At 42.4% G+C, this 27,047-nt stretch overlaps 1 protein-coding gene and 2 long non-coding RNA genes across 13 annotated transcripts in view; 1 reads left to right on the top strand and 2 right to left on the bottom strand.

Moving 5' to 3' along the window:
- EFCC1 (EF-hand and coiled-coil domain containing 1) overlaps nucleotides 1-18,548 on the top strand; it is a 71,226-nt gene extending 52,678 nt beyond the window's left edge. Inside the window, exons 4-9 of one of the 8 annotated variants that reach the window (XM_082211939.1) lie at nucleotides 2,050-2,185; nucleotides 3,189-3,354; nucleotides 9,700-9,858; nucleotides 14,322-14,391; nucleotides 16,011-16,060; nucleotides 17,470-17,602. In XM_082211939.1, coding sequence (XP_082068065.1) covers nucleotides 2,050-2,185; nucleotides 3,189-3,354; nucleotides 9,700-9,858; nucleotides 14,322-14,391; nucleotides 16,011-16,024 — 545 coding nt within the window. In that variant the 3' untranslated portion in view covers nucleotides 16,025-16,060; nucleotides 17,470-17,602. Of the gene's footprint in view, nucleotides 1-2,049; nucleotides 2,186-3,188; nucleotides 3,355-9,699; nucleotides 9,859-14,321; nucleotides 14,392-16,010; nucleotides 16,061-17,469 lie in introns of all 8 variants that reach the window. The other 7 variants (XM_082211942.1, XM_082211937.1, XM_082211938.1 and 4 more) reach the window with 7 other exon arrangements.
- The window catches only part of LOC309526078, a 47,880-nt gene extending 25,487 nt beyond the window's left edge, over nucleotides 1-22,393 (bottom strand). The window contains exons 1-2 of the long non-coding RNA XR_014216638.1: nucleotides 22,269-22,393; nucleotides 22,058-22,164 (exon numbers count right to left, since the gene is read on the bottom strand). This is a non-coding gene — a long non-coding RNA (uncharacterized lncRNA). The remainder of the gene's footprint in view (nucleotides 1-22,057; nucleotides 22,165-22,268) is intronic.
- A 1,471-nt stretch (nucleotides 22,394-23,864) lies between these two features.
- LOC309526073 overlaps nucleotides 23,865-27,047 on the bottom strand; it is a 57,751-nt gene continuing 54,568 nt past the window's right edge. For all 4 annotated transcript variants that reach the window (XR_014216631.1, XR_014216632.1, XR_014216633.1 and 1 more), the window contains one exon: nucleotides 23,865-23,956. This is a non-coding gene — a long non-coding RNA (uncharacterized lncRNA). The remainder of the gene's footprint in view (nucleotides 23,957-27,047) is intronic.

Genomic DNA, 27,047 nt, shown 5'->3' with positions numbered 1-27,047 from the left:
AAATAAAGTTGGGGAATTTTTGAATCCCTGGGGCAATCTTGTCCAGGTTAGCTGGCCTTTTGTTCCTGTCAAAGGGTCTTCCCACTGGAAGGCAAATATAGGTTGGCTCTGTGGTGCCAGCCGGCAACAGAAGAATGCATCTTTCAAGTCCAATACAGTAAAAAATGTTGCTTCTGGTGGGATCAAACTCAGCAAGGTATATGGGTTTGGTACATTTGGGTGCAAGGTCTCGATAGCCTGGTTTACGAGCCTCAAGTCCTGCACTGGCCTGTATTCATCTGTCCCAGGTTTTCGAACAGGCAAAAGGGGTGTGTTCCATTCTGATTGGCAGGGTTTAAGCAAACCATATTTTAATAGGCGGTCCAAATGTTTCTGGATGCCCTCTGCTGCTCGCCGGGGTAAAGGATATTGCTTTACAGATACAGGGGTAGCCATAGGTTTTAAGGTTACTACAATTGGAGCTATATTCTTGGCCATTCCTGGTGGGCTATTTTCGGCCCATACTCCTGGTGGCACCTGTAGGGTTCGGAGGAGCTTGTTTAACTCTGTATCCAATGTGGGTTGGACTTGCAGGGCTGACATTAGGCGCCATGATTGTTCCTTAGGTACTGAGAGGGAAATTATTCCTGCTGCCTTTGATGGCAGTTTCATTTCTGGACCTCGAGGAGTGAAGGTGATTTGGGCCTGCAATTTGGACAGCATATCTCTACCTAAGAGAGGTATTGGACACTCAGGTATATACAAAAACTGATGGGTTAAACGATGTCCCCCAATCTGGCATTCCAAAGGTTGGAGGAAAGACCTCTTAGCTGACTGACCAGTGGCACTTTTAATGACTACACTTTTGGATGCCTTTTTCTGCAATAGTTCTGGGAGTACTGAGTATTCAGCCCCAGTATCAATCATAAAGTCTATTAAATGGCTTCCTAATTGAATCGTGACCGTGGGCTCCTGGAAGCCTAACTTTATGGAGTCCGGTCGTTCCTAGTCTTGGGTAAAATCCTCCTCTGCCAGTCCAATGAAATTGTCTCTACTCTGTCCTTGTCCAGGTCTCTGATATCTTCCATTTCGGATCATTCCCCGTCCCCGTCCCTGGTTTCTTGGGCCAGAACCTGGGCCTGGGCCTGGGCGTACTTCTTCCAACCTCAGGGGTTCAGGACACTCCCGCTTCCAATGACCCTCCTTCTTGCAATTCGCACATTGATTCCTTCCCAGTGGTGGATTCCTTCCCCGTCCTCTTCCTCCATTTAAGGGGCGGTAGTCTTGCTTCACTGCTGTGGCCAGCATTACCATCTTTTCCTTCTGCCACTTCTTCTTCTCTTGCTTCTCAGCCTCATCCCTATTCCGATAAACTCGGCGTGCAATGGCCATAATTTGGCTCATCAGCATCCCTTCCCATCCTTCTGATTTCTGAATTTTCTTACGAATGTCAGAAGCGCACTGGGCCACAAATGTAGCAGTAATCATTCTGCTGTTTTCAGGGGCTTCAGGGTCAAAAGGAGTCCATATACGATAGGCTTCTTGCAGCCTCTCTAAAAAGTCTCCTGGACTCTCATTTGATTTCTGTTCTACTTCTGAGACTTTAGACATATTAGTGGGCTTCTGGCATGCCCTGCGGATACCTTGCACAAGCGTCTGGCGGTAGGTGGTAAGTCTTATGCCTGATGCCTCAGTATTTCACTTCCTCCTGAGCAAACTCCACTGTAATGAATGGGAATGGTACTTTAGTGTGCCTTCCATTCATTTGCAAAGGGCTTAGATAGAGGCAGTTTGAGACATATTGAACCAACTGTTCTTAATTAAGAAAGTGACAGGAGCTTGGGGTGTATTTTTTTTTAAAATGTAACAGAGTCATCATTTTGGCTAAGTCTTCCCAAGGGGAAGTTCTCTTCTATCTAGTAATGAAACTTTTAGCATTTCTGCCAATTATTCATTTAAGATTACCCACTTGATCTTGCTTAAATTGAATCTCATTTGAAACTACTGTTTGAAGACGGTGTTACGGTGAGCGCCACTAGATTTTAGGAAGAGGTTGTTCTTTGTTTCCAGGGGAAGAACAAATGTTTCGTTCTGTGGAAGGCCAGGCTGCTTCTGATGAAGAAGAGGAGAAATGGTCAGGGGAACAGCAATCCCAGGTGGCCGAAGTGAAGAAACTCCTCGCTAGACTTCCCTGTTGCAGTAGTGGGTATGTCCTAACGAGAGCTTTTGTAGGACACTTCTTCACTGTCTGAGAAAGCTACTGGGGGCAATTAATGATGTATCGCAGGTACAGTTGCATTTGAAGCAGAACATGCAATATGGTTGTATCAAATCAAAAGGGTGGTAGTACACTGAGTACATCAGTGATTATCCCCTGTAGTTGTAGAACATATGTTAATTAAATCCATCTGATTCAAGTAGATGTTAGGGATGAGAACGGAGCTTCCCACACTGCTTTCCCTGGCATCTACAAGGTTCAGATGGTAAATGAAATTAATCTGATTCAATGCCAGAGAGTAATGCCAAGCCCTATAATATTAGACAGCATAGCAGCGGGTCCGGGGAGAACTGTGCATGCAAGCCAAGGTGTCTCTGCAGCTTCCACTGCAGTCACTCACACAACTCGACAGGAAAGCTGACCTTAAACATGAAAACCAGCTTGCCTGTGAAACCCTGTTGCTGTAGAGAAACTTCAGAGATATCTCCAGCTGCATGCCCCATGCCCCATTGTCTATGCACATAACTTTCTGGGATTGCAACTACAATTGCAATCCACAATTTGGTGAAGAAATTCTTTTACATACAAACAATTTCTTATTAGTTCTAAATTCCACATTGCATTAGCAGAATTCTTTCTCATGGCCTATTTTTCAAATGGTGGAGATTCCACAAGTATTATTATTATTATTATTATTATTATTATTATTATTATTATTATTATTATTATTATTAATTAAATTTGTTAGTCACTTTATCTTGACCAGGGCAACCCAAAGTGACTTACAATCAAAAATAAAGCAAAAGACAGAGAAAGGCATGCTTTCATTTCTTGCCTATGCAGCTGAATCCTGTTTTGTTTCAGAAAGGGATTTTGTTCCCAGGGGTGCCCAGTTCAAATATTTTATGCTGTGCAATGAAGGGCATTCATTTCTAACTTTATGAAGCTACAGTGGAGAAACACACAGTCACTGGAGTCTTTCTGCCCACAGGTGTGATGACACAATTCTGAAGAAGCTGATGGCCTCCTTTGGGAACATCAGAAAGGACGACCGTGAGAACACCATTGTAGAACTAGTTAAGCGACTCTCAAAGTTAACGGAACAGCTTGAGATGAAAGGGCAAGAAGTGAAAACACTGGGAACAAATATGGAAGAGGTAGATGTGTGTGTATTATACCTTTGGGGGGGGGGGCAAATGCAGTGTGTCACTGAAGACTGGCTGGGATCCAACAGAGTACATGAATATTGCTGATCTCCTTGTTTTGTCTCTGATCACAGCTTCTGTCAGAAGCGACCTCCAAAAACCCTCCACATTTCAGGAGTATTTTGTCAGGCAAGTGGTTTCAGCTGGAGGTGCTCAGAAGCTCTCATGTTCACTTTTTGCACAGTATCGGGAGCAGCTGGCAGAAAGGGACACCAGGGCCACACCTGGCTTCCCAAGTACCACTGCGGCCTACCAGGAGAGGGGAGGTGGCGGGGAGTTCGGTGAACTGGTGGAGCCAATGCAGCACTTCTCCCAGTGCAACTGCATTGTGCCAATCTCCCAGCCACCCCTTCCATCACCTCTTGCCTTTGCCCCCTAGTAAACCACAGCGATGCCACCGGTAGGAGGACAGGTGCATGCCACTCTCTGCTGGCCGCTGCACAGTCCTCTGGATCACAGCCAATGCTAATCTCTATTTCTATCTCCTTCTCAACAAGACTCTGAAACGCGTAGGGCACTATCTAGTGAAATAGATCAGCTAGCGCAAGGACAGAACTTGCCCTCCCTCTCTTCTCCGAGAGGAATTCTCTCTGCACACACACCCTCCCAAATCTGTTTCCCCAACTCTTTTGGAATAGATTTGGGGCGGGCAGAGTGTGTGGAGGGGAGAGAAGAGGGAGGGGAACGTCCATTGCACAAGCAGAAATCCTTGCACTAGTGGAACTGTCTTGTTGGATATAACCCACATTCTCTTATGACATCCTCCATAGCTTGCTGGCAGAGAGCTGTTGCGTGACACTGTCCTGCCACTGTGGAGTGACACTGCATATATTGGGAATGTATATTTGTATGTAGATACAGTACATGTAAATAATAGCTTCAGCAAGAATGCAATATGAGGCTGCTTTGGGCATGTGTAGGTTGAAGTCCCAAAGCCCAGTAGTCTGTCCAATCTATGCTGATTACTGTTAAGAGGCAGATTTCATGCCTCAAAAATTGGATTGAATGATTCAGTTCTCAGAATGTTCAAATGATCTGTTCATCTTGCACTATGTGTATACAATTTTATAGTCTAACAATTATGATCTTCGCCCCCCCAAATCAGTAAATATCAAGCATCTCTGAACCTGGAATAAAATCTAAGAGTGGGCTGAAATAGCCTCCTCCTCAATTATACATAAAGCTTTTAAGTTAATATAGGAATTACTGCCAGACTGTCACTTTCTATAGGCAGTTTGCTAAAACTGTACCTAAATGGCATGGTGTGCTCTTATTTATGCGTTCAAAACCGTACCTTTAAAGGCCGTTCAAACAAATGAAGCACAACAAAATTCCCTTCAGCTGCAGGCCGGCCAAGAGTAACAGCCACACGTATGGATCAATAATTGATCCAATCTAAAAGTACAAAGGCCAGGAGATGAAAAAGGTTGTTAACTCTGATTCCTTTTTAAGTATGCTCCAGTATGTAGCAGCAGTAAATTCAAAGAGCTGTCCTCCAAAGAAAGAGCTTAATGAAGGTGTCAGGTCATAAATGATAGATTGAAGAAAACATTAGTAAATTTTGAAGATAAGTTGATGCTTTACCAAGCCGAAAGTGATAAAATATTGCCAGTGGCATAGAGACTAATACGTGGCTTTTGCTAGACAAATGAATCAAAAAGTGGAGTTGCTTTCATCCACCAAGAAGATGCCTAATCTTTATATAGGCAAAAGCAATTGGGCATAAAACCTGCTCATACACAAACATTGTCTTTGCATGGAGGAACCATGGTCGTGTAATAATGTCAAACCATGGTTTGGTGGTGTGTGAATGGACCCAGTACTCACATGTGCACATCCTCCTCCCTCCACCCACCACACTCTAATTCCCTTCCTCAGTTCCAATCTCGCATTAAATCATAGTTTGATGTGGCATCCACAGTGGGCAATCATGGCCAAATCAAAAGTGAAAGGGGGGCTGGAGCAGGAGAGGGAATTAGATGGACTGGGGCTTTGATCATGTAGCACCAAACTAGGGTTCCATTATATCAGAACCAATCTGTTGTCTTTATTTCCAAATGACCTTATGCAACATCAATTCTATATTCAACCATATTGTAGAGCTGCAATCCAGAAAACCAATTTTTAAAAACTGTGTGCCTCCAATGACTGTTGGAGGGAATGTGCTTTTGGTATTTGGGAGGAAATGGGAGTGCGGTAGTAGTCTAAATAGCCCTTTCTAAGCCTTTCATAAACCTAAAGGTAATAATCTGGATTGTGCTTCAAAGCTCTCTGTTTTCCAGTGGCAATTGTGATGTAACAGTGGCTTTCAGAGATGCCCATTACCAGCGCATGTGGATCCCAGCCAATACCAATTGCACTTCTTCCACCAGGACCTTTAGAAATCTGTAGCAGCAACCATGATTAAAAGGATGGAAGCATTACCATCTACATCCAGCCTGTAGTGTTACATAAACTTCAAAGAAAATTATGAACTTGTGGCTGCAGCACAGTTTGTACAATAATTACGGCACCATTCAATAGCATTGATCAAGGAGAAAACAAGCTGTGTGTGTCCAACATGATAAAGACCCCGAGTTGCTTTGTGGAATTTCTTCATTGGCTCTGAAAAGGCAGGTAGCAATTAGCTTCTTGATAAGCTGAGAACTAGTGGATACTTGCAAGAGAGCTCGTAATTGCCTTTGTTTATCTGTTCCAAACAAGGAGAAACAGGCGGAGAATAGAGAACACTGTGGAATATTCACACAGTCAAAGTAAGCATGTGTCGAATTGAAGCTCAAGAGATCTGACAGCGTGGCTAAAGAGGGACACAGTTTTTGAGGGTCTTGGTGTGTTGTCCTGTTAATTGCTTTGAGTGCAGCAAATGCAGTCCTGCTGGCCTCTCTGGCCGGCATTTGGGATTCTGTCCAGGCCAGATCCTTCTACAGACCACTCCTGTGGTTCCACCCACTATCTGCCTCTCCTTGCTGGGAACAGGAGAGAGATTCAACTTGAATCAAATCTATTTGAATCAAATCTCCATGTTTAGCCTGGAGAAGAGGAGGTTAAGGGGTGATATGATAGCCATGTTCAAATATATAAAAGGATGTCACATAGAGGAGGGAGAAAGGTTGTTTTCTGCTGCTCCAGAGAAGCGGACACGGAGCAATGGATCCAAACTACAAGAAAGAAGATTCCACCTAAACATTAGGAAGAACTTCCTGACAGTAAGAGCTGTTTGACAGTGGAATTTGCTGCCAAGGAGTGTGGTGGCGTCTCCTACTTTGGAGGTCTTTAAGCAGAGGCTTGACAACCATATGTCAGGAGTGCTCTGATGGTGTTTCCTGCTTGGCAGGGGGTTGGACTCGATGGCCCTTGTGGTCTATTCCAACTCTATGATTCTATGATTCTATTGGATTTGTACTCTCTGAAACAGTATGCAAACCAAACCAAAACAATCCATCAAAATTCATGCATATCCAGGTTTTGCTATGTAGTTCTCCAACCAATGGTGTGTGTGTGTGTGTGTGTGTGTATGTATATATATATATATATGAATATTAGTGCACAGGAATGAATATATTAGTTAAAAAACTTACAAACATGCATCGTATTAGGAGTGATTGCTTGCAAAAACGCGTACGTTGGTAAAAAATGTGTTTATTAGGATAAATATGCACAAGTGCCGCTGAATTTTCATGAGAGTTTTTTGTTGTTGTTTTAAATGAAAATTTCCTGCAGAAATGTGGAGAACTGATTTTAAGTTTTGAAAAATGAAAACCGAGAGATCCAAAACAGGCAGTCTTGCATCCCTAGTCCCTGCCTACCATTGTGGGCCCCAGGAGATGATCCATAAATGTGAGAACACATCCTTTGGTCTGAAAAAGTTCCTTACTACTGGTTTAATGGATATAGGGAAATATAGACTTTGAAATGGATTCTGGATTTGGGGACACCTCTCTTGTAGTGTGTCAGTAGTGACTAGGAAAATAACCTTGCTAGACCAAGTTTGGGGGGGGGGAGTGCAGTGAAAGTAATCTACTACAGAGTCACACTGTTCTTGGGAACCATAGTTACTTCCCTGGAGGCAAATCTGATACTGACAAACGCTGAGGACAGCTATTTGTTTATGTGTTTCAATGCATGTGGAAAAGGGAGTGCAGAAATCACTGTTTGGCAGACGTCCTCTACCCATGCTGCAGATTGACAGAGGAGCTGAGAAGGAGCATTTGCCCTAGGCTAAGACATGGTTTAACAACCTTGGGGGGCCTGTGAGGCACATTTGACCTGTTACAAAGTTGATTTGGAGCTCTTGTGCAACCAACATGGTCCCCCTCCCCACCTCACTCTAAGTTGGCCTTTTTGCAAGAAGGAAAGTGATGAGGAAATGCAGTGGAAAGCCTGGAACAACAGTTGCTTGATGCAATGTTGTCTAATCTTCCTGCAAACATACCTGTGGGTGGGATTCAACTGACGAGCCCCACTAGTGGAAGCCCACACAAGGATTTATGCTAGTGCAAGGGGGCATGCCCCCTCTCTTCCCTCTGTGCTCCTATGTTGCACAAATTGGCTCCACAAGGGTCAGGAGAGCCCCTAAAACAACACAGGGGAGTGGGAGGGTCATTCCATCTGGCTAGCTTAAATGCTTGTGCTGCTTGAATTATTACCACGGCACTATGTTGGATACCTCCCCATATAAATGCTGAATAAACAGCTTGTCTGGAAGTGTCCTCATTAAATAGGCAAGCTGTCACAGTTTGGGGGAACATATTTCTCCTTTAAAAATAATAATGACAGTATTGCTTAAATAGAGCACGAACTGGTCCATGTTCAAGAGCATTGCCCCATGATTAGCTGTTAAACTGAATGGAACTTGTGACCACACAGAAGATTCAAGATGAAGCTTGTGTGTTGAATTACAGTGGTACCTCGGGTTACAGACACTTCAGGTTACAGACGCCGCTAACCCAGAAATAGTACCTCGGGTTAAGAACTTTGCTTCAGGATGAGAACAGAAATCATGCGGCGGCAGCGGGAGGCCCCATTAGCTAAAGTGGTACCTCAGGTTAAGAACAGTTTCAGGTTAAGAACGGACCTCCAGAATGAATTAAGTTCCAGCACAGGTGCCAAGATTCAGTGGAATTGCTCTGCTTCCTGCATTTTAACATTAACACTGCAAACTGCACTTACCTGGAAATAAGCCCCATTGAATTCACTAGGACTTACTTCTGAGTAGGTATGGTTAGGCATGTGCGAGTGTGAAGGAAATGAATATTTTGGTGACAAAGATGTTTACTTAGACCCAGCTGGGTGGAAGTGGGTATTGACATGACCTTCAGTTCAATGAAGCCCTTGACTATGTTCTTAAAAGAAAAAGGCAACCAATTCTAAAGTGCATGTTTAACTTGATCACACAGGTGGTCCCCCTGAAGTTAATGTATATGCCAATATTTTCTCTCCTGCTAAATGGTTCATACACTTAAACTTTAAGCAATCAAAAGTGTTTCACAGGAGTGCAGTGAAGCATGTGTTTAGTTAAGTAAGGGCTTTGCAAAATACTAATGGCTCAAGGAGAATGAAAAACACCAGCTGAGATCTTGATTTTATTTCTGCTACAGCGGAACCACCAGGCATGCAGGTGCAATAAAAGCCATGGGACAGAATTGGTGGTGGAAGAGGTCAATCCTATCTGAATTGCTTCTTTTTGAAAATATATGTGAACCTACAAGGCACACTCAGAAAACCTGAAATCCCCAGACAATCTTGGCTATGTTAAACAGCCCATGAAATTCCCATTATTATTATTATTATTATTATTATTATTATTATTATTATTATTATTATTTCATTCAGTGTGTATACCACCCTTTATCAAAAGATCCCAGGGCGGTAGACAACATTAAAAACACGTTGCAGAACATCAATGATAAAAACACAATAAACAGCATACTGACAGGGAACCTAATAATAAGATAGTCACAATAATAACAGTTCTCTCCCAAATACTTTTACAGGCCATAGATTATTTAATAGCCTGGGTAAAGAGGAACGTTTTTGCCTGGTGCCTAAAGACGTATAATGATGGCGCCAGGTGAGTCTTTCTGGGGAGAGCATTCCACAATCAGGAAGCCACCACAGTAAAGGTCCAGAATGCGGATCTTTGCCTTTACTTCCTACTCACTATATCCTTTAGTGACACTTTCCACTTGGCAAAATCAAGTTCATGTTCATAATGGGCATTTACCACTGATTAAAGTGTTGGGGAAGACATTTAATGCTTGTGCTCCAGTACTTTTCATGTCATCTATCGTTGTCCAGATGAAAGGCCCATTGCTAGGGGAACTGCAGCAGAAGGTGGAGGAGACTGAATTGCTGAAGATGGAGATGCAGATGTTGGAGACAGAGAGAGTAAGGCTGTCCCTGGTGGAAGAAAAGCTCTTGGATGTTTTGCAGCTGCTTCAGCAACTTCGGGACCTGGTATGGCAAGAAAATAGTGGGAGGTAGCCAAGAGTCTGGACCCTGCCCCTCCGTATGGATACACAACCTTGTATCTTTCCATAAGCTTTCCGTTAGGTGGCCACATCCAGTGTCATTTTGAGTTTACTGCAGGAAAGCTTGGCAGCGCATGGCTGCATTAGGAAATGACAGCCCAAACATCCAGATGAATAGCTTTTCCATCAGAGATATTCATCCTCTCTCTCTCCTAAGGAAGGTTTAGGTATAAGATTGCTTCAGATTGATCTAAAATAACTGTTAATCTGCTTCCCCATTCAGAGCAGTTGATATCAGGGCTGAGAGTATTTGGTTGGTGTGTCTGTGCAGAGGGAAAGCTTCTTGCGAGCAGCTTTCTTAACAAGGCTACTTCATCTGAACTGTCATAGCATCACAGTTAGAAGACTGAGTTGCAAATCAGGAAGCCCGTGGTTTGGATCTCACCTCTGCCATGAATTCGCTAGGTGGCCTTAGCCACTCTTTCTCAGTCCCCACATATAATAATGCAGGGTTGTTGTAAAGATTGCAACTAGTTAACCCATGCGAAGTGCTCTGAACACTTAAAGCTGCTATGCAAAAGTTTAGTGTGAGTGGGGCAAAACTATATATTTGGAGAAGCCCCAAGTGTGGGAAAGTGGGTCTCCAGTGAACACCCAAAGAGGGGAGGAACTTCTCATTGCCTTTGAACCATAGGGTTGTAGAGCTGGAAGGAATCACAAGGGTCATGTAGTCCATTTTGTCAATGTGGGGCTCAAACCTACGACTCTGAGATGAAGAGTTTCGTGCTTTGCCAACTGAGCTATCCCTGGCCCAAGTTATTATGTGATTTAGATGGAAGGAGCAATAGACAGGGAAGGAGTTCTAAATCTTCTACCCCTGCTCTCCCTTCCTCCCATCATTGTTCTCCCACCCACTGCAAGCACATAAGGAGTGCAGGGAAGAAGAAGCAGTTAAAGGGGGACTGCACACCCCTTTGATACCTTGTGCGGAAATCAGCATTGTGAGAATCACAACTTCTCCAACCCTGATTTTTTAAAAAGCAGTAATAGTGGTGGCAGCTTCGTCATTAGCACAACCATGAAAGTGCTAGACCTGACCCAGCATCCAGGCTGTACAAACATGCAAAAAAGGATGGTTAAAAGATGGGAAAGTCTGCTCACTTTCCTATTTTATTCTTTTACATGTCTATATTAAAAGGTGGGTAATTGGCTTGATCAGGTTGTAAGCAGCTACCATTCTAATTAATGTTATTCCTAAAGATTTTTTTTTAAAAGAGAGAGATTGATTTATGTGCTAGACAGAAGCTGTGCATATCATTTTTTTAAAGTGTTTTAAAGAATAATGGAAATATCTACACAAGCAAGGAAGGGAGCCTTCCCAAAAGGTCGTATGAATGCTCATGTGAATACATGAATTATGATATACTTGGGGGTAGGGGTAGGAAATCAATAAAACTTTAAAAAAATTATCTAGGCAGGCAAGTGAGTGGGTGATCTCATGGGATAATCTGTGCTTGGGATAATTTGCATGTAGAAGGTCCCAGATTCAATCCCAGGCAGTTTTGACCAATGTACACATTTTGCAAGCTATTTTACCTAATGTAGCACAGTTGGTATGTTAGTTGCACTACTACATTCACTTTTTATGCACACTTACTTGCAATGTGTGTATTTTTTATAAGCATTGGTTGGAGATCTGTGTCACAAAATATGGAACTTTGAAGGATTGTGTTTCAGTTCTCATAATTGTTTCGGGAAGTGCAAATATAACAGATACGCCTCTAAATTCAAGCTGAATCGAACTTCTCCCCATCCCTTCTCTGTGCACAATTGTTCCATCTGGCAGGCTGAAATTGCTTGTGCTGACAGAACAGTAGACACAGCATGGCGTGGATTTCCTCCTTTAGTGGAACGGAAGACACATGTATTTTGCTGAAAGCATCCGAGGGCATTTAGTGATCAGATGATTTTAGTTTCACCTGTTAGCACATCAAACATATAACAAGCTGTACAAATATTATATATACAACAAGACGTTAAGGGTAGATCGTTTTAAAAAGTTGCTTTCATTGATTCGTAGGACTGGAGTCAGGGTGACTGTGAGAAGCAAGGTCTTTCAAAACCATTTGAACAAAGCAAATGGACCTGCTCTGGATCTGCACCTGGAGTTCACTCCTCTTGCTTTTAAATGCATGCAAAGCTGTTCTTTATTGTGAATGTGATTGACTTGATGATTGCTTTATCATGCTTGAAATATGCCTCCATGCTTCTGGACGCTCTCCAGAGTAAGTGTAGCTTTTTTCTATTATGTTAACTCGCTGCCCGGCTCGGCCGAGCCTTCATATCCTGAGTGTGGCAGTGCTTGCTCTTTGGATCAATAACAATCCCACAAAGGATATGCTATTAAAGCGCCATGACTGATTATGATTGGCAGAAAGCATTGCTGCGTTCTGTGTCAGGATTCTGTGACATGTCCCTCATTGACCGGCAGTCTCACTGAAAGTCATCTCGGCTTAGCAGACGATCCATCAAGCAGCGTGTCACACCACTCTGAGAACAGTGTCATGAGTCCTGTATGCTGTCATATATTGTAGCTCAAGATGGTGATAAGATCTGTCAATGAATAGGGTGAATTACAGCACCCTGGGGGAAATGCACAGAATGCCCCCACATTGTTAGGGTCTTGGGAATCGGTAAGGCTTTTGTTCTCTCACATGAAACTGAATGGCACTCTTGTAACCCTGAGGGAGAACAGTTTCATTTCTTGCTTTCACTGATGGATAGGACTATTTGAAGATGAGGGGGGCTGGGGGGGGTTTCTAGACACCAAAGCTGCCTTCGAGAGGACTTCTGCATCCTGAAAAATTCCTCACTCTCATGAGGTCCAGTCCTTGCTTCTGTGCCTCTGAGTATCTATTGCTGCCTACGACTCATGTATTTCTGCTTTTCACTCCTCTGTTTTCTTGGTGCCAGCCAAAATACAGTGGTACCTTGGGTTACAGACACTTCAGGTTACAGACGCTTCAGGTTAGAGACTCCGCTAACCCAGAAATAGTACCTCGGGTTAAGAACTTTGCTTCAGGATGAGAACAGAAATTGCGCAGCGGTGGCAGTGGGAGGCCCCATTAGCTAAAGTGGTGCTTCAGGTTAAGAACAGTTTCAGGTTAAGAATGGACCTCCAGAACGAATTAAGTTCTTAACCCGAGGTACCACTGTAATACAGTTTGATCACATAGGGATAAGCTGTGTTCAGATATCCATTGTTTTCCATCCATCTGTCTCGAGAGACAATGGAAGAGTGCACCATCAGGGGTAAAGTTAAACTGTTGGAGAGTTACAGTGCCTGTTGTGGCTGTAGAGACCAAATGGGAGAGACATGTTTTATTGCAGGTGGGGCAGGTGAAGGTGTCTGGTTTCACTGTTACAGATGCACCGTGGCGTTTCTTCTCTCTGCACTCCTCTTAGCTGTCATTTCTCCTCTGGGCACTGCTGTGGATGCACAACCTGACTGTCTGTCTCCAGGCACTCCAGTCGTCTGCAAGGGATACCCACACAGTGGGGTTGATGTTCCAGCCTTCATGTCACATTTGTAGACATCTTTGTAATGCAGAGTTGGTCCACCAACAGGCCTGGTACCTGAAGCCAGCTCCCCATAGAGCATGTCCTTGGGGATCCTGCTATCTTCCATTCTGTGTACATGACCAAGTCAGCATAGATGTCACTGAGACACAAGTGCCAACATGCTGGGAATGTGGGCTTGGGAGAGCACGTCTTTGTTTGAGACTCTGTTCTGCCATGTAGTGCCCCCAAAACAGATAGCAGGTTCACATGAGAGGCCTCCTTTATATATACTTTACAAGTTTTACAAGTGATGCGGTAGGCTAAACCCTCATGTGCACAAAACTCATGTGCTGGGGCCATATGCGAACTGGACTCACTTATTCCATTGCAAATGGATATGCTATCCACTTACACATTTGCTTAAACTGCCATTAGTATTAAGCTATTAGCCCACAATCACTTTGAATGCTTTTTTTATTCCATATCCTCTGCTTGCATTCTTTGTTGTGTACAACCATGTACCCAGGTGTGTCCATGCATCATTGCACAGGTACTACCCTCTGAAACTGCACTCTAGAATTTATCTCTTGGTCAAAACATGACAAAGAATAAAAGAATGCCAAAAACAAATCATGTTTCTGCCAGTTTATAGTTAGCAGTCTTTAGCTTTTTGTAAGGAAAAGGCACAGTATAGATCTTTTAAATAAACAAAATAATGACTATGAGGTGGGTTTTTTTTTTGTTAGATATAGTAATGAGTTTCCTTTTTTGTTTAGGGAGACCAAGTTTCCTTTTTTGTTTAGGAATTACTAATGTTCTTTCTCTTTAGAAGTGTGCATATAAGCCTCTGTAGAAGCTAAATGTTCCCTAATATTTTGTGTTTTGAAGAACATATCTAAGCGCGCCTTGGGGAAAATCTTACTGAGCACTTTGGAATCCTGCTGTGACCCAGAACATGGTAAGCAAGTAAAGCCATGCATGGAGAGCCTTGCCATTAGGTGTCACTGTCCATAGAGAGGACACCTAGAGCAGCAATTTGGAGGGGAACATGATTTTGCTATTGCAGTGGATGGAAGAGACTTTTCATTCCAGCACTGCCTGGTACATTCTCAGAAATGGCTAGGGAAGGTATGGGGAACCTGTAGCCATCTGGATGTTGTTGGACTCACAACTCCCATCATACCTAGCCAACATGGCCAATGGCCAGAAATGGTGGGAGTTGGGAGTACAAGAATATCAGAAGGACCATAATTTCCCCATCCCTGAGATAAAGAGAAGATGTTACACTCTTGAGAGTCAGGGATAGGTCCAATTAAGGAAATTCATCTAAGCACCTGCTGATAAGCAAGTTTTTCTATGAGCTCAGGCACTGGTCAAAGGATAGAGCTCATAAAGACCCCCATGACCGTTCTCTGATAGCTGGGCAAGAGATAAGGTGAGATGGGTGAGCAGCTATTAGGGCTGTAGGAAGGCAAATGAGATAGCAACCCTGATAGAGAAGGCACCACTTCCTGTTTTTGTTTAGAGGGTCAGCGTGTCTAATTGCTATCCTGACATAAAGCAAGTTGCAGGGGAGATGCTTTTTGTCACTTGACACTTTTGGTGAGAAGTAAATAAAATCTTAATTTCACCATTGCTGTGCTTTGAGAGACAGGGAATTGTTACTTGAAGACATCTATTAAATCGAAGGTCTTCCCATCTTTGAAATTACATGGAAATGGAAACATAACTAGATTCTGCCATTAGCATGAACTTTGTGCATACCTGGAGACACCTCCCTCTCACTCAGTCTTTTTATCATTGACTGTGAGCTTTGCCCAAATGCATATTCAAACTATTCCTTTTCATTGGGGTTGTACAGATATGTGAGAAAATAGAACACACCCTCTAGGCTAATTTTTCTTCACTGCATAAAAGTTTCTTTCCTCCCTACAGTGTAACAAAAGATAATATAGCGGAAAGTAGCATCCTTTAGTGAAGGAAGTGGGTCAGATCTTCTCTGTAATAACCTTTCATGTTCATATGCAAAGCCTAAATCTGCTGAGTCCTCTCCTCAGGCGGTAGCCCCACTGTGCATAAGCTGTTGTTACGAGAACCTTTATGACCTGATGGATTTTATTTGATTACTTGGTTTCTAATTGCAAAGTTTTTGCATTGACCTCCTTGAGAGGGAACTGGCATGTTGCACATGGACAGTCTGCAGGGAAAGGAAGAGCTTTTCATAGAGCAAAATGGGTTGAAGAATGGATGAAAATATATGAGATAACGATTCGAAATTTAGTCTGAATGATCTAAATGCAAGTAATGGGAGGGAATTAATGCATACAGAAGGGGTTTTTTTGTTTTTGGTTTTTTTCATTATCTCTTTGTCTCCAGCAGGGATTCCTTGTCCCTCAGTGCTAGGCATCTGGATATTTGAACCCTTCAACATGAGTCCTTCAATAAATGGCAAATAAACTAAGGCTGTGCCAAAATCCCCTCCCTAAAAATATCCTGCCCCCTACAAAAGTGAGGCCTGGTTTTCTGTTGTTTTCTTGAGGGAGTGGCATGGAAGAGAAATTTCTTTGAATTTTTTAGGAGATTTAAGCTGAGAAGACGCAATGGGAAGAGTTCAACATGATGCTAAGGTGATTGTCAGGCCAAGCATTTTCCCAGACAGAATGACGACCCTCCTCCCCCTCCTGTGTGCTGTTCTAGGGGTTCTTCCATCCTGCCCCATTTAGGCAATTTAGGGGGGCTGCAGGGGGAAGAGAACAGGGAAAGGCCCACTGCACAAGTGGAAGTCCTTTTGCAGGGCTTGTGCTGATGGGGCTCCTTAGTTAAATCCTGCCCTGTACCTTTAAAACACATTCAGAACACATTTTACACTCAAAGAATTCTGGGCACTGTTGCTGGGAATTGTAACATTGGCCCTGTCTGCACTATACATTTCAATCTGTATCATGCCACTTTAAACAGACATGGCTTCCTCCAAAGAATCCTGGGGACTGTGGTTTGTTAAGGCTGCTGAGAAGTGTCAGGACACCCCTATACACCTCACAGAGCTACAATCCTTGGAGCTGTCTGACGATCAATCCACATTCCCAGGGAAATCTAGGAATTGTAGCTTTGTGAGGAGACTTGGAGGAGAATGTGTGCACCTTGAACTTCTTGGAGATCTGCTGCTTTTGTCAACAATCCTGTGTGGAGCTTACAGTGCAGTTCCCTCCTTCCCATTTCTTCCCTTACTTCCCTCTCCTCCCTGCTTCTTTCCCCAACAAATAGAATTCTCTGCATCACAGATGAAAAGAAACTCAACCCACAAGCATTCTATTTTAAGCCTGCCTCATTTGCAACACCAACTTTCTTTGTATTCACTACTGCACAAATTGCATCCCAAAATCTTTGTGCGCAGCATCTGCAGGACATCGCTGGCATTAAAATTCCAGCCCATATTTCCCCCCATTTTATCTGGACTTACCTGTTCCATGGAAAACTAGATAAGCTATCTATTAAAAAAAACACCCCATGTTGCCAATGACTGGGTTGCAAAATCTGATTAACCCATTTGCAATATTCAGCACCTGACTGGAAGCACCCACAAATCAGGTGGATTTGGTTAGCAATTTTCTCTCATTGTAGTGGGAACTCAACTTTGATTTAGGCATGAGATTAATTTTACAGCCCAAAGGCTTTATCTGTGGCTATTTATTTGTGACTACAGCTTCAGGGGGTTTAGCCTTACAGCACACTGCCAACATACAGAGACAGATACATTTCAAAACTCATCTTTGTGTGTTCAAGGATGTGGATTAACTGACCACAGTATGTGAAGCAGAAGGAGCAACCAAGATAACTGAAGATTGCTCCACTCTGCTTCACTCTGATATGAACAAGAATGTGTTCGCAATGCAGTCCTTCAAAAAGTCTGCATCAAATTTTGGCAATTATGCCTACGTTTTGTAAGAAAGGACGTATTATTGATATTTATACTGCTTCGTCTTTGTTTTGTTAACCTTCCAATTCACTATTTGCAATTTTTTTTTCTGTTTTAAAGGAAAACCACATATCATTGAAGTCTTAGATACCCTCTACCATGAACTGACTGCCTGTGAACTCATTCAAAGCAAACCACTTGAGAAAACTCCAGGTCACCAATCCTTGACTAACTCTTTGGTTATCTCCTGTTGAGCAACAGTGCCACCCACAACGCATTGACTGTTACCACCCAGAGGGCTTAAAAGCTACAACACCAAAGCACAAAGTTCTCCACAATCTAGAAATGTGTAAAAGCTGGAAGAATAAAAGACAATTGCAGAAATATGAGGAGCCATTACAGAGCCCATGCACTGTCAGCAGTGACTTGCAGTGGGTCTTGAACACATCTCTGGGGTCTGTGGCCTGTGTCTTTCTCAGACCGTGAGCCCTGCTCCACAGGAAATTCCAGAAATTCAAACTTGAGACCTTATCTGTATACAACCTGTGTTCTGCCACTTGTTCATTCTCTCACTTTGAATTGTGAAATTGGGTATGATACTTCTGGGAAGTTCTATAATCTCTCATCTAATTTCTAAGCAAGCCTTATCTAGGAGACAGCTCCTTGCTCCCAAGGATAAGTGGCACCTAAAGCCTTCATGTTATTGGTACCAGAAATATTCTGATCCGTTGTATTAAAATTATCCTGTTACTAACCCTGTAGAGCTTTAGCTTCCTGGTTATAATAAGAGAGATTAATGTTATCTGCTACATTTCAGTAGTTTGTCTTCCCTGGAGCATCTAACAGGTGTGTGTGTCAGGGAAACTTCGTAATGTACAAAGGGAAAATGAGTGTATAATGAAAACACACCAAGGTTGCTTAAACTTGAGGTAGCTATTGGTTGCTATCACTACCTATAGTCATGAGGGACTATGTATCCTGCAAAGGGCATACATTTGTATGGTGTCAGTATGCATGCTTGTAAACACAGACCTTATTTAATTCTTATACTTATGTCTGCATTTCTGTCCAGCCAGATACTTTATTTAAAATGGTAGCCACTCTACAAATGTAGTTTTGCTTTGATAGTAGCTTTTTCACTACTGTCGTATTGCAAATTTTAGATTGCTATATTAAATGCTACCTTTATCCTGTTGAAATGATGGCAGTGAATCTTTTTTTTAAAAAAATGTTTTTTTCTATATGACATCACAATGCAAATATACCAAAGCCATCACCACATCCTCCCCATCCCCACATAGATTTATCATTTAAATCATCAACCAAACGCAGTATTCTTTGTCCCTCCCCCCGCTTCATCTTTTATTTCTTATACATTGCACTCTATTGTTTTGCAATTTCCATTCCGCAAAATTCAAATTGTAATACAATAAAATAAAACAAAACACAACACCAAGAAGTTATAAAAATACAATTAAAACCCACAATGAGTATTTAATGTGCACATGCCGTGGTCCAGCTAATGAAGCATACAAACCACCGGTGGGCCAGGAACCACAGTTTGGGAACTCCTGATCTAAACTGTTGGCTGCACTGCTTTGATCCATGTTCAGTTATGCCTTTGTAGTAACTAAATTGTTAGTACATGACCTTGGTCTACATCCAGTGCACCTGATTGGGAAATTGCTTTCCATAGCAGGTGCTGCTATACCACACCAAGAACAGATTCTCTCCTGCGTGCATATCACTAAGGAACACACTTGATGCTTTTGCAGCTGAATGCTTGAACCAACTCCGCTTAAAATGGTTGGGTTTTGGGCACTCCCTCCAGCACCACAGTCCAGAATTATTGGACTGCAAAAGTTTCAGCCAAGTCGTTGAAACAATGCATGGACCTAAATGCAGCCATTCTTCACAAAGTTCTCTGTTCTCTGAATTTTGCAATGCAGTTCTCCAGTCAAGTAATGTGTACAAGTATACACAGACCAGGGCAGATGAGCATAAAAATGCACATTGTAGTGAAAGTAACTTACAAAAAAATGCATTTTATTGTGGGAAATTGATTTGCAAGCTGATATGGAAATGTGAAAAACTGAACTTCAGACTGGAAAAAATTAGAAGCCAAAAACAATGGATGTGCCCATCCCTATTCTTACCCCATTCTTCTTGAGCAAAGAAGAAATAAAAGTCAGGATGTCTTATCTTATTTATGAAATAATGTGCAATTTTAAATAGGCACTTTCCCAGTCCTTAATGGAATAAGATTTTGGATTTGGCTGCAATAGACAATTCAGGATGCAGAAGAACATCTAATTCAAAATTAAGCCAAACGTTCCCCGGGGGAAATAGCTACAGTCACAGACTCATTTTGAATGTGATTTTTTTCCCCATAAATTAGTGATGTTTTGTTTTCACACCACAGAGCAATTACTGTATAAAATACATCCTGAGCTACAAAATAGTATGCAAAACTATGCCATGTGCTGACAATACTATGAGGTTGGTATGCAGATAGCGAAAGCAAGGTCATGGTCTGAATATATTTTCACTATTGTTCCTGTAACTGATGCATGTATAAACAGAGTGATATTTTGCTCAGTTGTGCATAGATAACATAGACAATACAGAAAGCCTCAAGAGAAGAAGTCATTACGGAAACAAGGGAACTGGATCTCTCACAAAAGAGAAATATAAGTGTGTGCGACCAAATTAAGAGACCATATGTTTCCCTTCCTGCTTCATGATACTATCTTCTGAAGACCAGACAGTTCCCATACTAGAAGCAGCTGAGAAGATAAGAGAGAACAGCAAAATGCAGCATTCAGCCCACAGAACCTGAATGCCACATCGTCTTATATGCTCCTAGAGCGACCCACCATGCATTCCAGATGCAAGCAACCATTAATATATGATTCCTATATAAGCCTCACTGTGGAAAAAACCAGAGGTGTATTCTACTGCCTATGCTTTTCATAAAGAAGCAGAGAGGAGAAATAATAGCAGGGAAATATATGACATACCTGACAAGGTATATTGTCCCAAAGGATGGCTGTGCCCTCAGGTCATTTACATGTGGATTCTGGATGTATTTTTGCTTCCCTTTGGGATATCCACTACATTAAGCAGTCATTTCTCCTAATGAGAAGCTGGGGAGCTATGTAACCCAGATGCCCTATAGCCCAGACAAAACACCAATTACGGTGTAACCAGAGAAAGGAAAAAACTGTCACTGAACACAGGTGGTTGCTGCTGTGAAGAGCAGAGTAATGAGCAGGTGCTGAGAGAATCATAGAATCATAGAATCATAGAATTGTAGAGTTGGAAGGGACCACTAGGATCATCTAGTCCAACTCCCTGCAATGCAGGAATACGCAGCTGTCCCATATGGGGATCAAACCTGCTACCTTGGTGTTATCAGCACCATGCTCTAACCAACTGAGCCTAATAAATTATACTGGAATAAGCTCGATGCAGGAAGCAACAGAGTCTGTTCTTGTGGAGCCAGTTGTGAAGGGCCAAACTAGATGTGATGGGGACGAATGAACAAGATATTCCACATTTCCCCCCAAAAGTGTTAAGAGCAGCTGTGAGGAAAGGGTGATTTGAGCAGGGCCAAAGCACTGGCAGAAGCAGGGGCAAACCCTTTTTCGCCACGCATGCCATTTTGTCATTGGAAAGAACACATTTTCCTTAAGGCGGTTCAAGCTGCCCACTCTTGCCAAAACACACAGGTGCCTGCATGGTTTGCCCTGTGAGGTAAATAGCATAGAGCATAGGAGAAAATATTAGCCGCTCCCTCCAGGACCACCACACTGTATGAGGCCTCCCGTGCAGCTGCTTTAAAACAGTTTCACAGTTTTTCCCATGCCATGTCCTGTTTGGCTCTGTACTGTGAGGCTTTTCATTGTGACGACAAAATTAATAGAGCATACTTGGGCACTTTCACATCCTACATTTGAAGCACTATCACACTGAACAGTCATGGCTCCCCACAAAGAAATTGCCAAGGGTGCTGAGAGTCACTAGGCAACCTCATTCTATTCATAGAGCTCCAATTTCCAATCCCTCTTCATAAGCAACTTTTGGAATTGCACCTCCATGAGAGGACTAGGGGGTCGCCTAACAACTCTCAGCCCTCTTAACAAACGAGAGCTCCCATTGTTCTTTGTGGGGGAGCCATGGTTCTTTAAAGCGGTTTCCACAGTGCTTTGAACATACATTGTGAATGTGGCTTTAGAAAGATGGTCTAGAGGGTTTTATTGAACATGTCCAAGATGTCTAAGTAAAATATTTGGAGAGAGAAAAATGGAGAAATTTTGTTTTTTAAAAAATCCAGACACGTCCCATGTAACAACCATATTGAGAAATAGAAAGCATAATATTCTACATGGAATAAAGACAATCCTTTTATAATAGGTATCTTCCTTTTTCTGGAGTGAGTTGCCCACAAAATAGCTTTTTACTGCCTGCCAACACTAGCTGTCTCTAACTGACTGTTGGAGGTAAATAAGAGAATTAAGAGATTCCTCCCATACCACCATTATGTATTTATTCTCATTTGAGTTGGAAGAATCAGAATTTATACCAGAAGTATATGCACTCCATGTGCCCCCAAAATCTTCCAGTAGTTCTCCCCAACCCCCCCTAGCCGATTTAAGGGAAGCACAGGGCACTGCATAGGGATGCTAGATCTCCAAAATATCCCTACCTTCCCATTCCTCTGATAGATTCTTTCCTCCAGGAAACCATCACTGTTGGATACCACCCTTAGTCATTAAGGTGCTTCAAGACTCTCTTGTTATTTAGTCCTTGTCACTGCAAAGAAATTAGTAATGGAATGACTAATGAGTTTCCAAAATGAAAATGCATCTTTACACAGGAAAGTCACAGCACATTAATTAAATAGATTAGACATATACCTTGATCTGTGCCTTTTAGCAATGTGACTTCAGAAAGGAATTAACTTAAACTATATTGATAAGGTTCTGTGAAATCCCAATTGGTTTCCGGCATGACAAGAGGTGTTTGCACTTAGTTCATTGTTTATTTCCCCATCGATATGAAGTGGTGTGACTGCTGCATCCAAGCATCAACACATTCTGCAACTGGGTTGTTTCTCCAGAGGTTCTTCCAGTTTGTGTCATTATGGAGTGGGGGGTTTTGTCTGAGTTCAGACTTGAAAAATGCTGATCTTCTATTTGTGGCCACTATGGAAGAGGAGAATGGACATTAGAGCATTTTTTCACACACCAAGCCATTGCTATGCATGTGCAAAGTCAGGAGATCAGGTTTAAATAATTTTTAACCTTTTTTAAAAAAAACAAACAAACCACTATTTGATTTTAAAATCAATAAATGAAGGTAGATTTAGAATCATCTTTCAACCTTCCTCTGTATTTGTTTCACTTGTGAGCAGGTGCATTGCTCTGGAAGCACACTTTTAGTGCTCCACCCACTATTTTTGGACTTGGTTCTAGACATTTAAATGTTATGATTAACCTCCACATTTTAATCTCAATTGTATGAAAGTATGGAGGGGAAGCCTTTTCATCTGCAGTATCCCTTTCCCTATCTCCACTGAAACTCACAACTGAGAGAAGGACTCCTCTCTACTCATGAAACTGACACAGTAAATCAGTTTCTCAGATGATTCCTATCATTTCCCCAGATGCTGGAATAACTTTGCGTATCCATCTTTTCCCCCAGTTACAGCTGCTGCTCCATGGAGAACAAATGGAGTTTTGGGGAGGAAGCACCCTCATAAGGCATTTATGGACCAGCAGTTCCTAAGGGGTTCCCTAGAGCTCAGCACCCTTAACAAACTAAAGTTCCCAGGATTCTTTGGGGGATGCACTTTAAATGTATGGTGTGGATGTGACCTATGACCCTATCAAGTAAAAATATATGTTCAACAACAACAACAACAACAACAACAACAACAACAACAACAACAACAGAGAAGCCCACCTAAGCACACCATACTCTTGCTTACCCTTATTAATCTGCTGCCACTTGCCTCCCAATCCCTGATTTTTTAATACTCATGTCTGGTAATTCTTCTTGAATTACTTTTCCTGATTGTTCTCTCATAACCTCTTGCACATTGAATTATACAGAATTTTAGGCTATGAAGGTGGCAATAGTTCAACATAACTAATAATCTTTGCAGGATTGCATGGGGGGGATCCTTTTTTATTCCCCCTCCCCCATTTTTCCAATTTCAGAGTAATCATCCTTCCAATGAACATTGAGAAAAGGCCTTCCTATTGAGGGTAAGCATGGGAATGAAATGACTCAGCTAGACAGCTGGCGGCCTGCTCTTCTGCTTATTACTTCAATCACAATACTCTGTTATTTTGGGCTCCTACCCTCTGCACGTCAAGTCAACCTGCTGTCTTGGATTGCCAGCTCGCCCTAGCGCACATTTAGACCTTAATATAAATGTACATGCATGAGAGACCCATTGACATAATGGCTGTTAGCTCACTTATGGCTGGTGCTTTTGTCATTGACTTCAAAAGTATTAGCCTTGCAGGTAAAGACTGGCACCGATAAGGATATCTCAGGTGCATGTTAATTATCCACTCCATCTGGCACCAGAAACTGCCTGCAAGTGCAAAAATAAAGACCATTTCCTGAAGCAAGAGAGTGACTTTGTATCACAGACACATTCTATTTTAAAAAGAATGATGTGCAGAAATACCGTATCTCATTTCTGAGGTTAAGTACTAGCTGTGCTATAAATGTCACAATAAGTCATGTATTATATTTCTTACTTATGGGGATGGCTGTTGAACCAAGGAATGAGCAAATCATCACTTGTGTTTGAAGCCGTGACATAGCAGCCTGCATCTTGGCAGGATCATCTGTGGCAGTGATGGGAAACCTCTAGCTCTCCAATGGGACTACAGCTCCCATAATCTCTGAGCATTGGCCACAGGGGCTGTAGCTGATAGAATTTAAAGTCAATCCACCTCCAGATGGCCCAAGGTAGGTGGCCTTGAACTCTTATGACCTTGAGTCACCTAAGCTCTACATTTCCTTGAGTTCTCAGATCATGACTATAAACCACCAGCATTTGTTTTCCATTACATGGAGAAACCCTATTTTGCTTAGTAAGTAATGATCATCGCTTCTGAAAAGTTATGGACACTTAAAGTTCAGTCCTGCATATGCTTACTCAGAAATAAGTTCCACTTTTGTTCAGTTTCCAAGTGCAGAGAGCAGGGCAGTTTTAGCCTTCAAGTAAACAGCCCTGCTTAATATCCTTAATATGCATATGGAAAGAGCAAAAAATGTATTTTATATCTACTTAGATGTAATTTTGGAATGCACGTTGGCTACATGACCTCAACTTTTGGAATGTGCTTGTTTTTAAAACCCTCTGTTTGGGGTCAACCTACATGTGATGCTTAGCCTTGTGGAGCTTCTGACATTTTCTGTTTATACCAACTTAATCTGTGAAAACAGCTGAGGTGAAGACTGGCATCGGAACGGCATTCTGAATGTTGGAGAATTCAGGACAGACGAAAGGAAGTACTTCTTTGATGTTGTGCAGAATTGAACTCTGACACAAGAGGCAGGGATGGCCATCAACTTGGATGGCTTTAAAAGATGATTTGACAAATTAATGGAAGTAAGGGTTATCAACTATAATGATGGCTATCCTTTGGGGGGAGTATCCTGCATACCAGTTGCTGGAAAATACCGGAGGGCAGAGTGCTCTTGTGCTCCGGTGCTGCTTGCTGGCTTCCCTTTGGCATTTGGTTGGCCACTGTGTGAAAAGGATGCTCAACTAGATGAGCATGCTCTTCTTAGGTTCCTTCCCTTTCTTTCTGCTAAAAATTGCATCCCCAGCTGCCTTTCCCCCTACAGGTCTTTCCCCCTGTAATAAGAAGAGCAGATTTAGGGGTATTTTAACAGAAGAAAAGTACTAGGGGTGGGGGAAGGTTTAAGAAAGCTCATTCTCTTTGTGGTTCCACACAGGCACGTGTGTGCATACACACAGGTCTTCCACTTTAGACTGTGGTCTCATGGTTACATTTTTTTAATAGAAAAAGAGAGAAGGCAGGGGAAAGCCTGGAGAAGACAAGCATCAGGTACAGTTTGGCTCTAAGCTGCAAACAAATATGCCATAGCAACTTGTAATCCATGTCTTCTAAGAAAACATGTGAATTTAGAAACAGGAGACTTGGTTTAAATCAACAATTACAACTGGCATTTGCTTCCTTTGTGATTTAAATAAAATCAATCCATCCTCTGTGTTGATCCATCATGCAATGTGTTTAAATTATGGAAATTATTTTGCAAGTGCACATTTTGATTTCATCGTTTGAGGGGGGGGAAAGCATTTTTTTACAGTAGAATTCCTTTGCAAGTCCACATGACAATAAGACTCCCAGGATGTGTAAGTGACAAATCATATTACCACACAAAAGGCTATCTTTAAGAAGAGTAATTTCATGGAGGTTTAATACATAACCCTTAATTTTTACCTTGGCATACTTGTTGAAAAAGCTACCCATAACTCTGCATAATGCCAGATTATTACAAGTGGAGTCTTAGCATGAAATTTAATTGAGCACCACCTTTCTTTCTGAAGCATTTGGATTTACAATGATGGCTTCTGTACATTTACGGCTCCAATCTTATCCATCTCCAGCATGGTTATCTTTCTTCATTTTATGTGTAGGGCAGCATGGTGTGTGTGAGCCCAAAAGAACAAATCTCTGTTTCTGGATGCAATTAATTCTTGTGCCTTTTGAAAGAAACATAGAAAGAAACATTGAAAGAAACATAGAATCTGACGTGGATGAAAGGAAAAGCAAACAACAGCCTCCCCTCCCCCAGCTCCAACCAAGAAAATTAGACAATTGGGGTGGGTGGGGAAGAAGCATCAAAGAAGATAGTGCAGATCAAAAGTATGAAAGGAGGAAAAACAAGCCCAGATGCAGACAGAGGACAGGTGCTGAAGACAAAATGTATCTTAAAAATATATCTGAAACACAAAAGGAGTCCCCCCCAAGTGAAGAATGAAAAAAGGAAAAAGGAAAACCATATTCTCTTTAGTAAAAACAATTTCAAAAACCCGAAGAATTAGTATAGGTGGCAATGGCATATAAGGCTAAACTACAGGCATATAAGGGACGCGGGTGGCGCTGTGGGTAAAAGCCTCAGTGCCTAGGGCTTGCCGATCGAAAGGTCGGCGGTTCGAATCCCCGCGGCGGGGTGCGCTCCCGCTGCTCGGTCCCAGCGCCTGCCCACCTAGCAGTTCGAAAGCACCCCCGGGTGCAAGTAGATAAATAGGTACCGCTTACCAGCGGGAAGGTAAACGGCGTTCCGTGTGCGGCTCTGGCTCGCCAGAGCAGCGTTGTCACGCTGGCCACGTGACCCGGAAGTGTCTCCGGACAGCGCTGGCCCCTGGCCTATAGATGTGAGATGGGCGCACAAACCCCAGAGTCTGTCAAGACTGGCCCGTTCGGGCAGGGGTACCTTTACCTTTACCTTTACAGGCATATAACCAATGCAGCATTTTAAGACCCTTCTGAAACCCCTTGCTGAAGGTTTTTGTTCTATGCTGCATTTTGTTTTGCTTTTACCATATTTTGTAAGCCTCACTGTGTTACTATGTAAAAAAGGGAGGAATACAAATAAAATAATATTAATTTGATTTTGAGAATAAGCAGCAGGTGAGAAAA

The sequence above is a fragment of the Podarcis vaucheri genome (assembly GCF_965113315.1).
Source record: "Podarcis vaucheri genome assembly, chromosome: 2".
NCBI classification, from domain to species: Eukaryota; Metazoa; Chordata; class Lepidosauria; order Squamata; family Lacertidae; genus Podarcis; species Podarcis vaucheri.
This window is presented reverse-complemented; position numbering and strand designations above follow the sequence as displayed.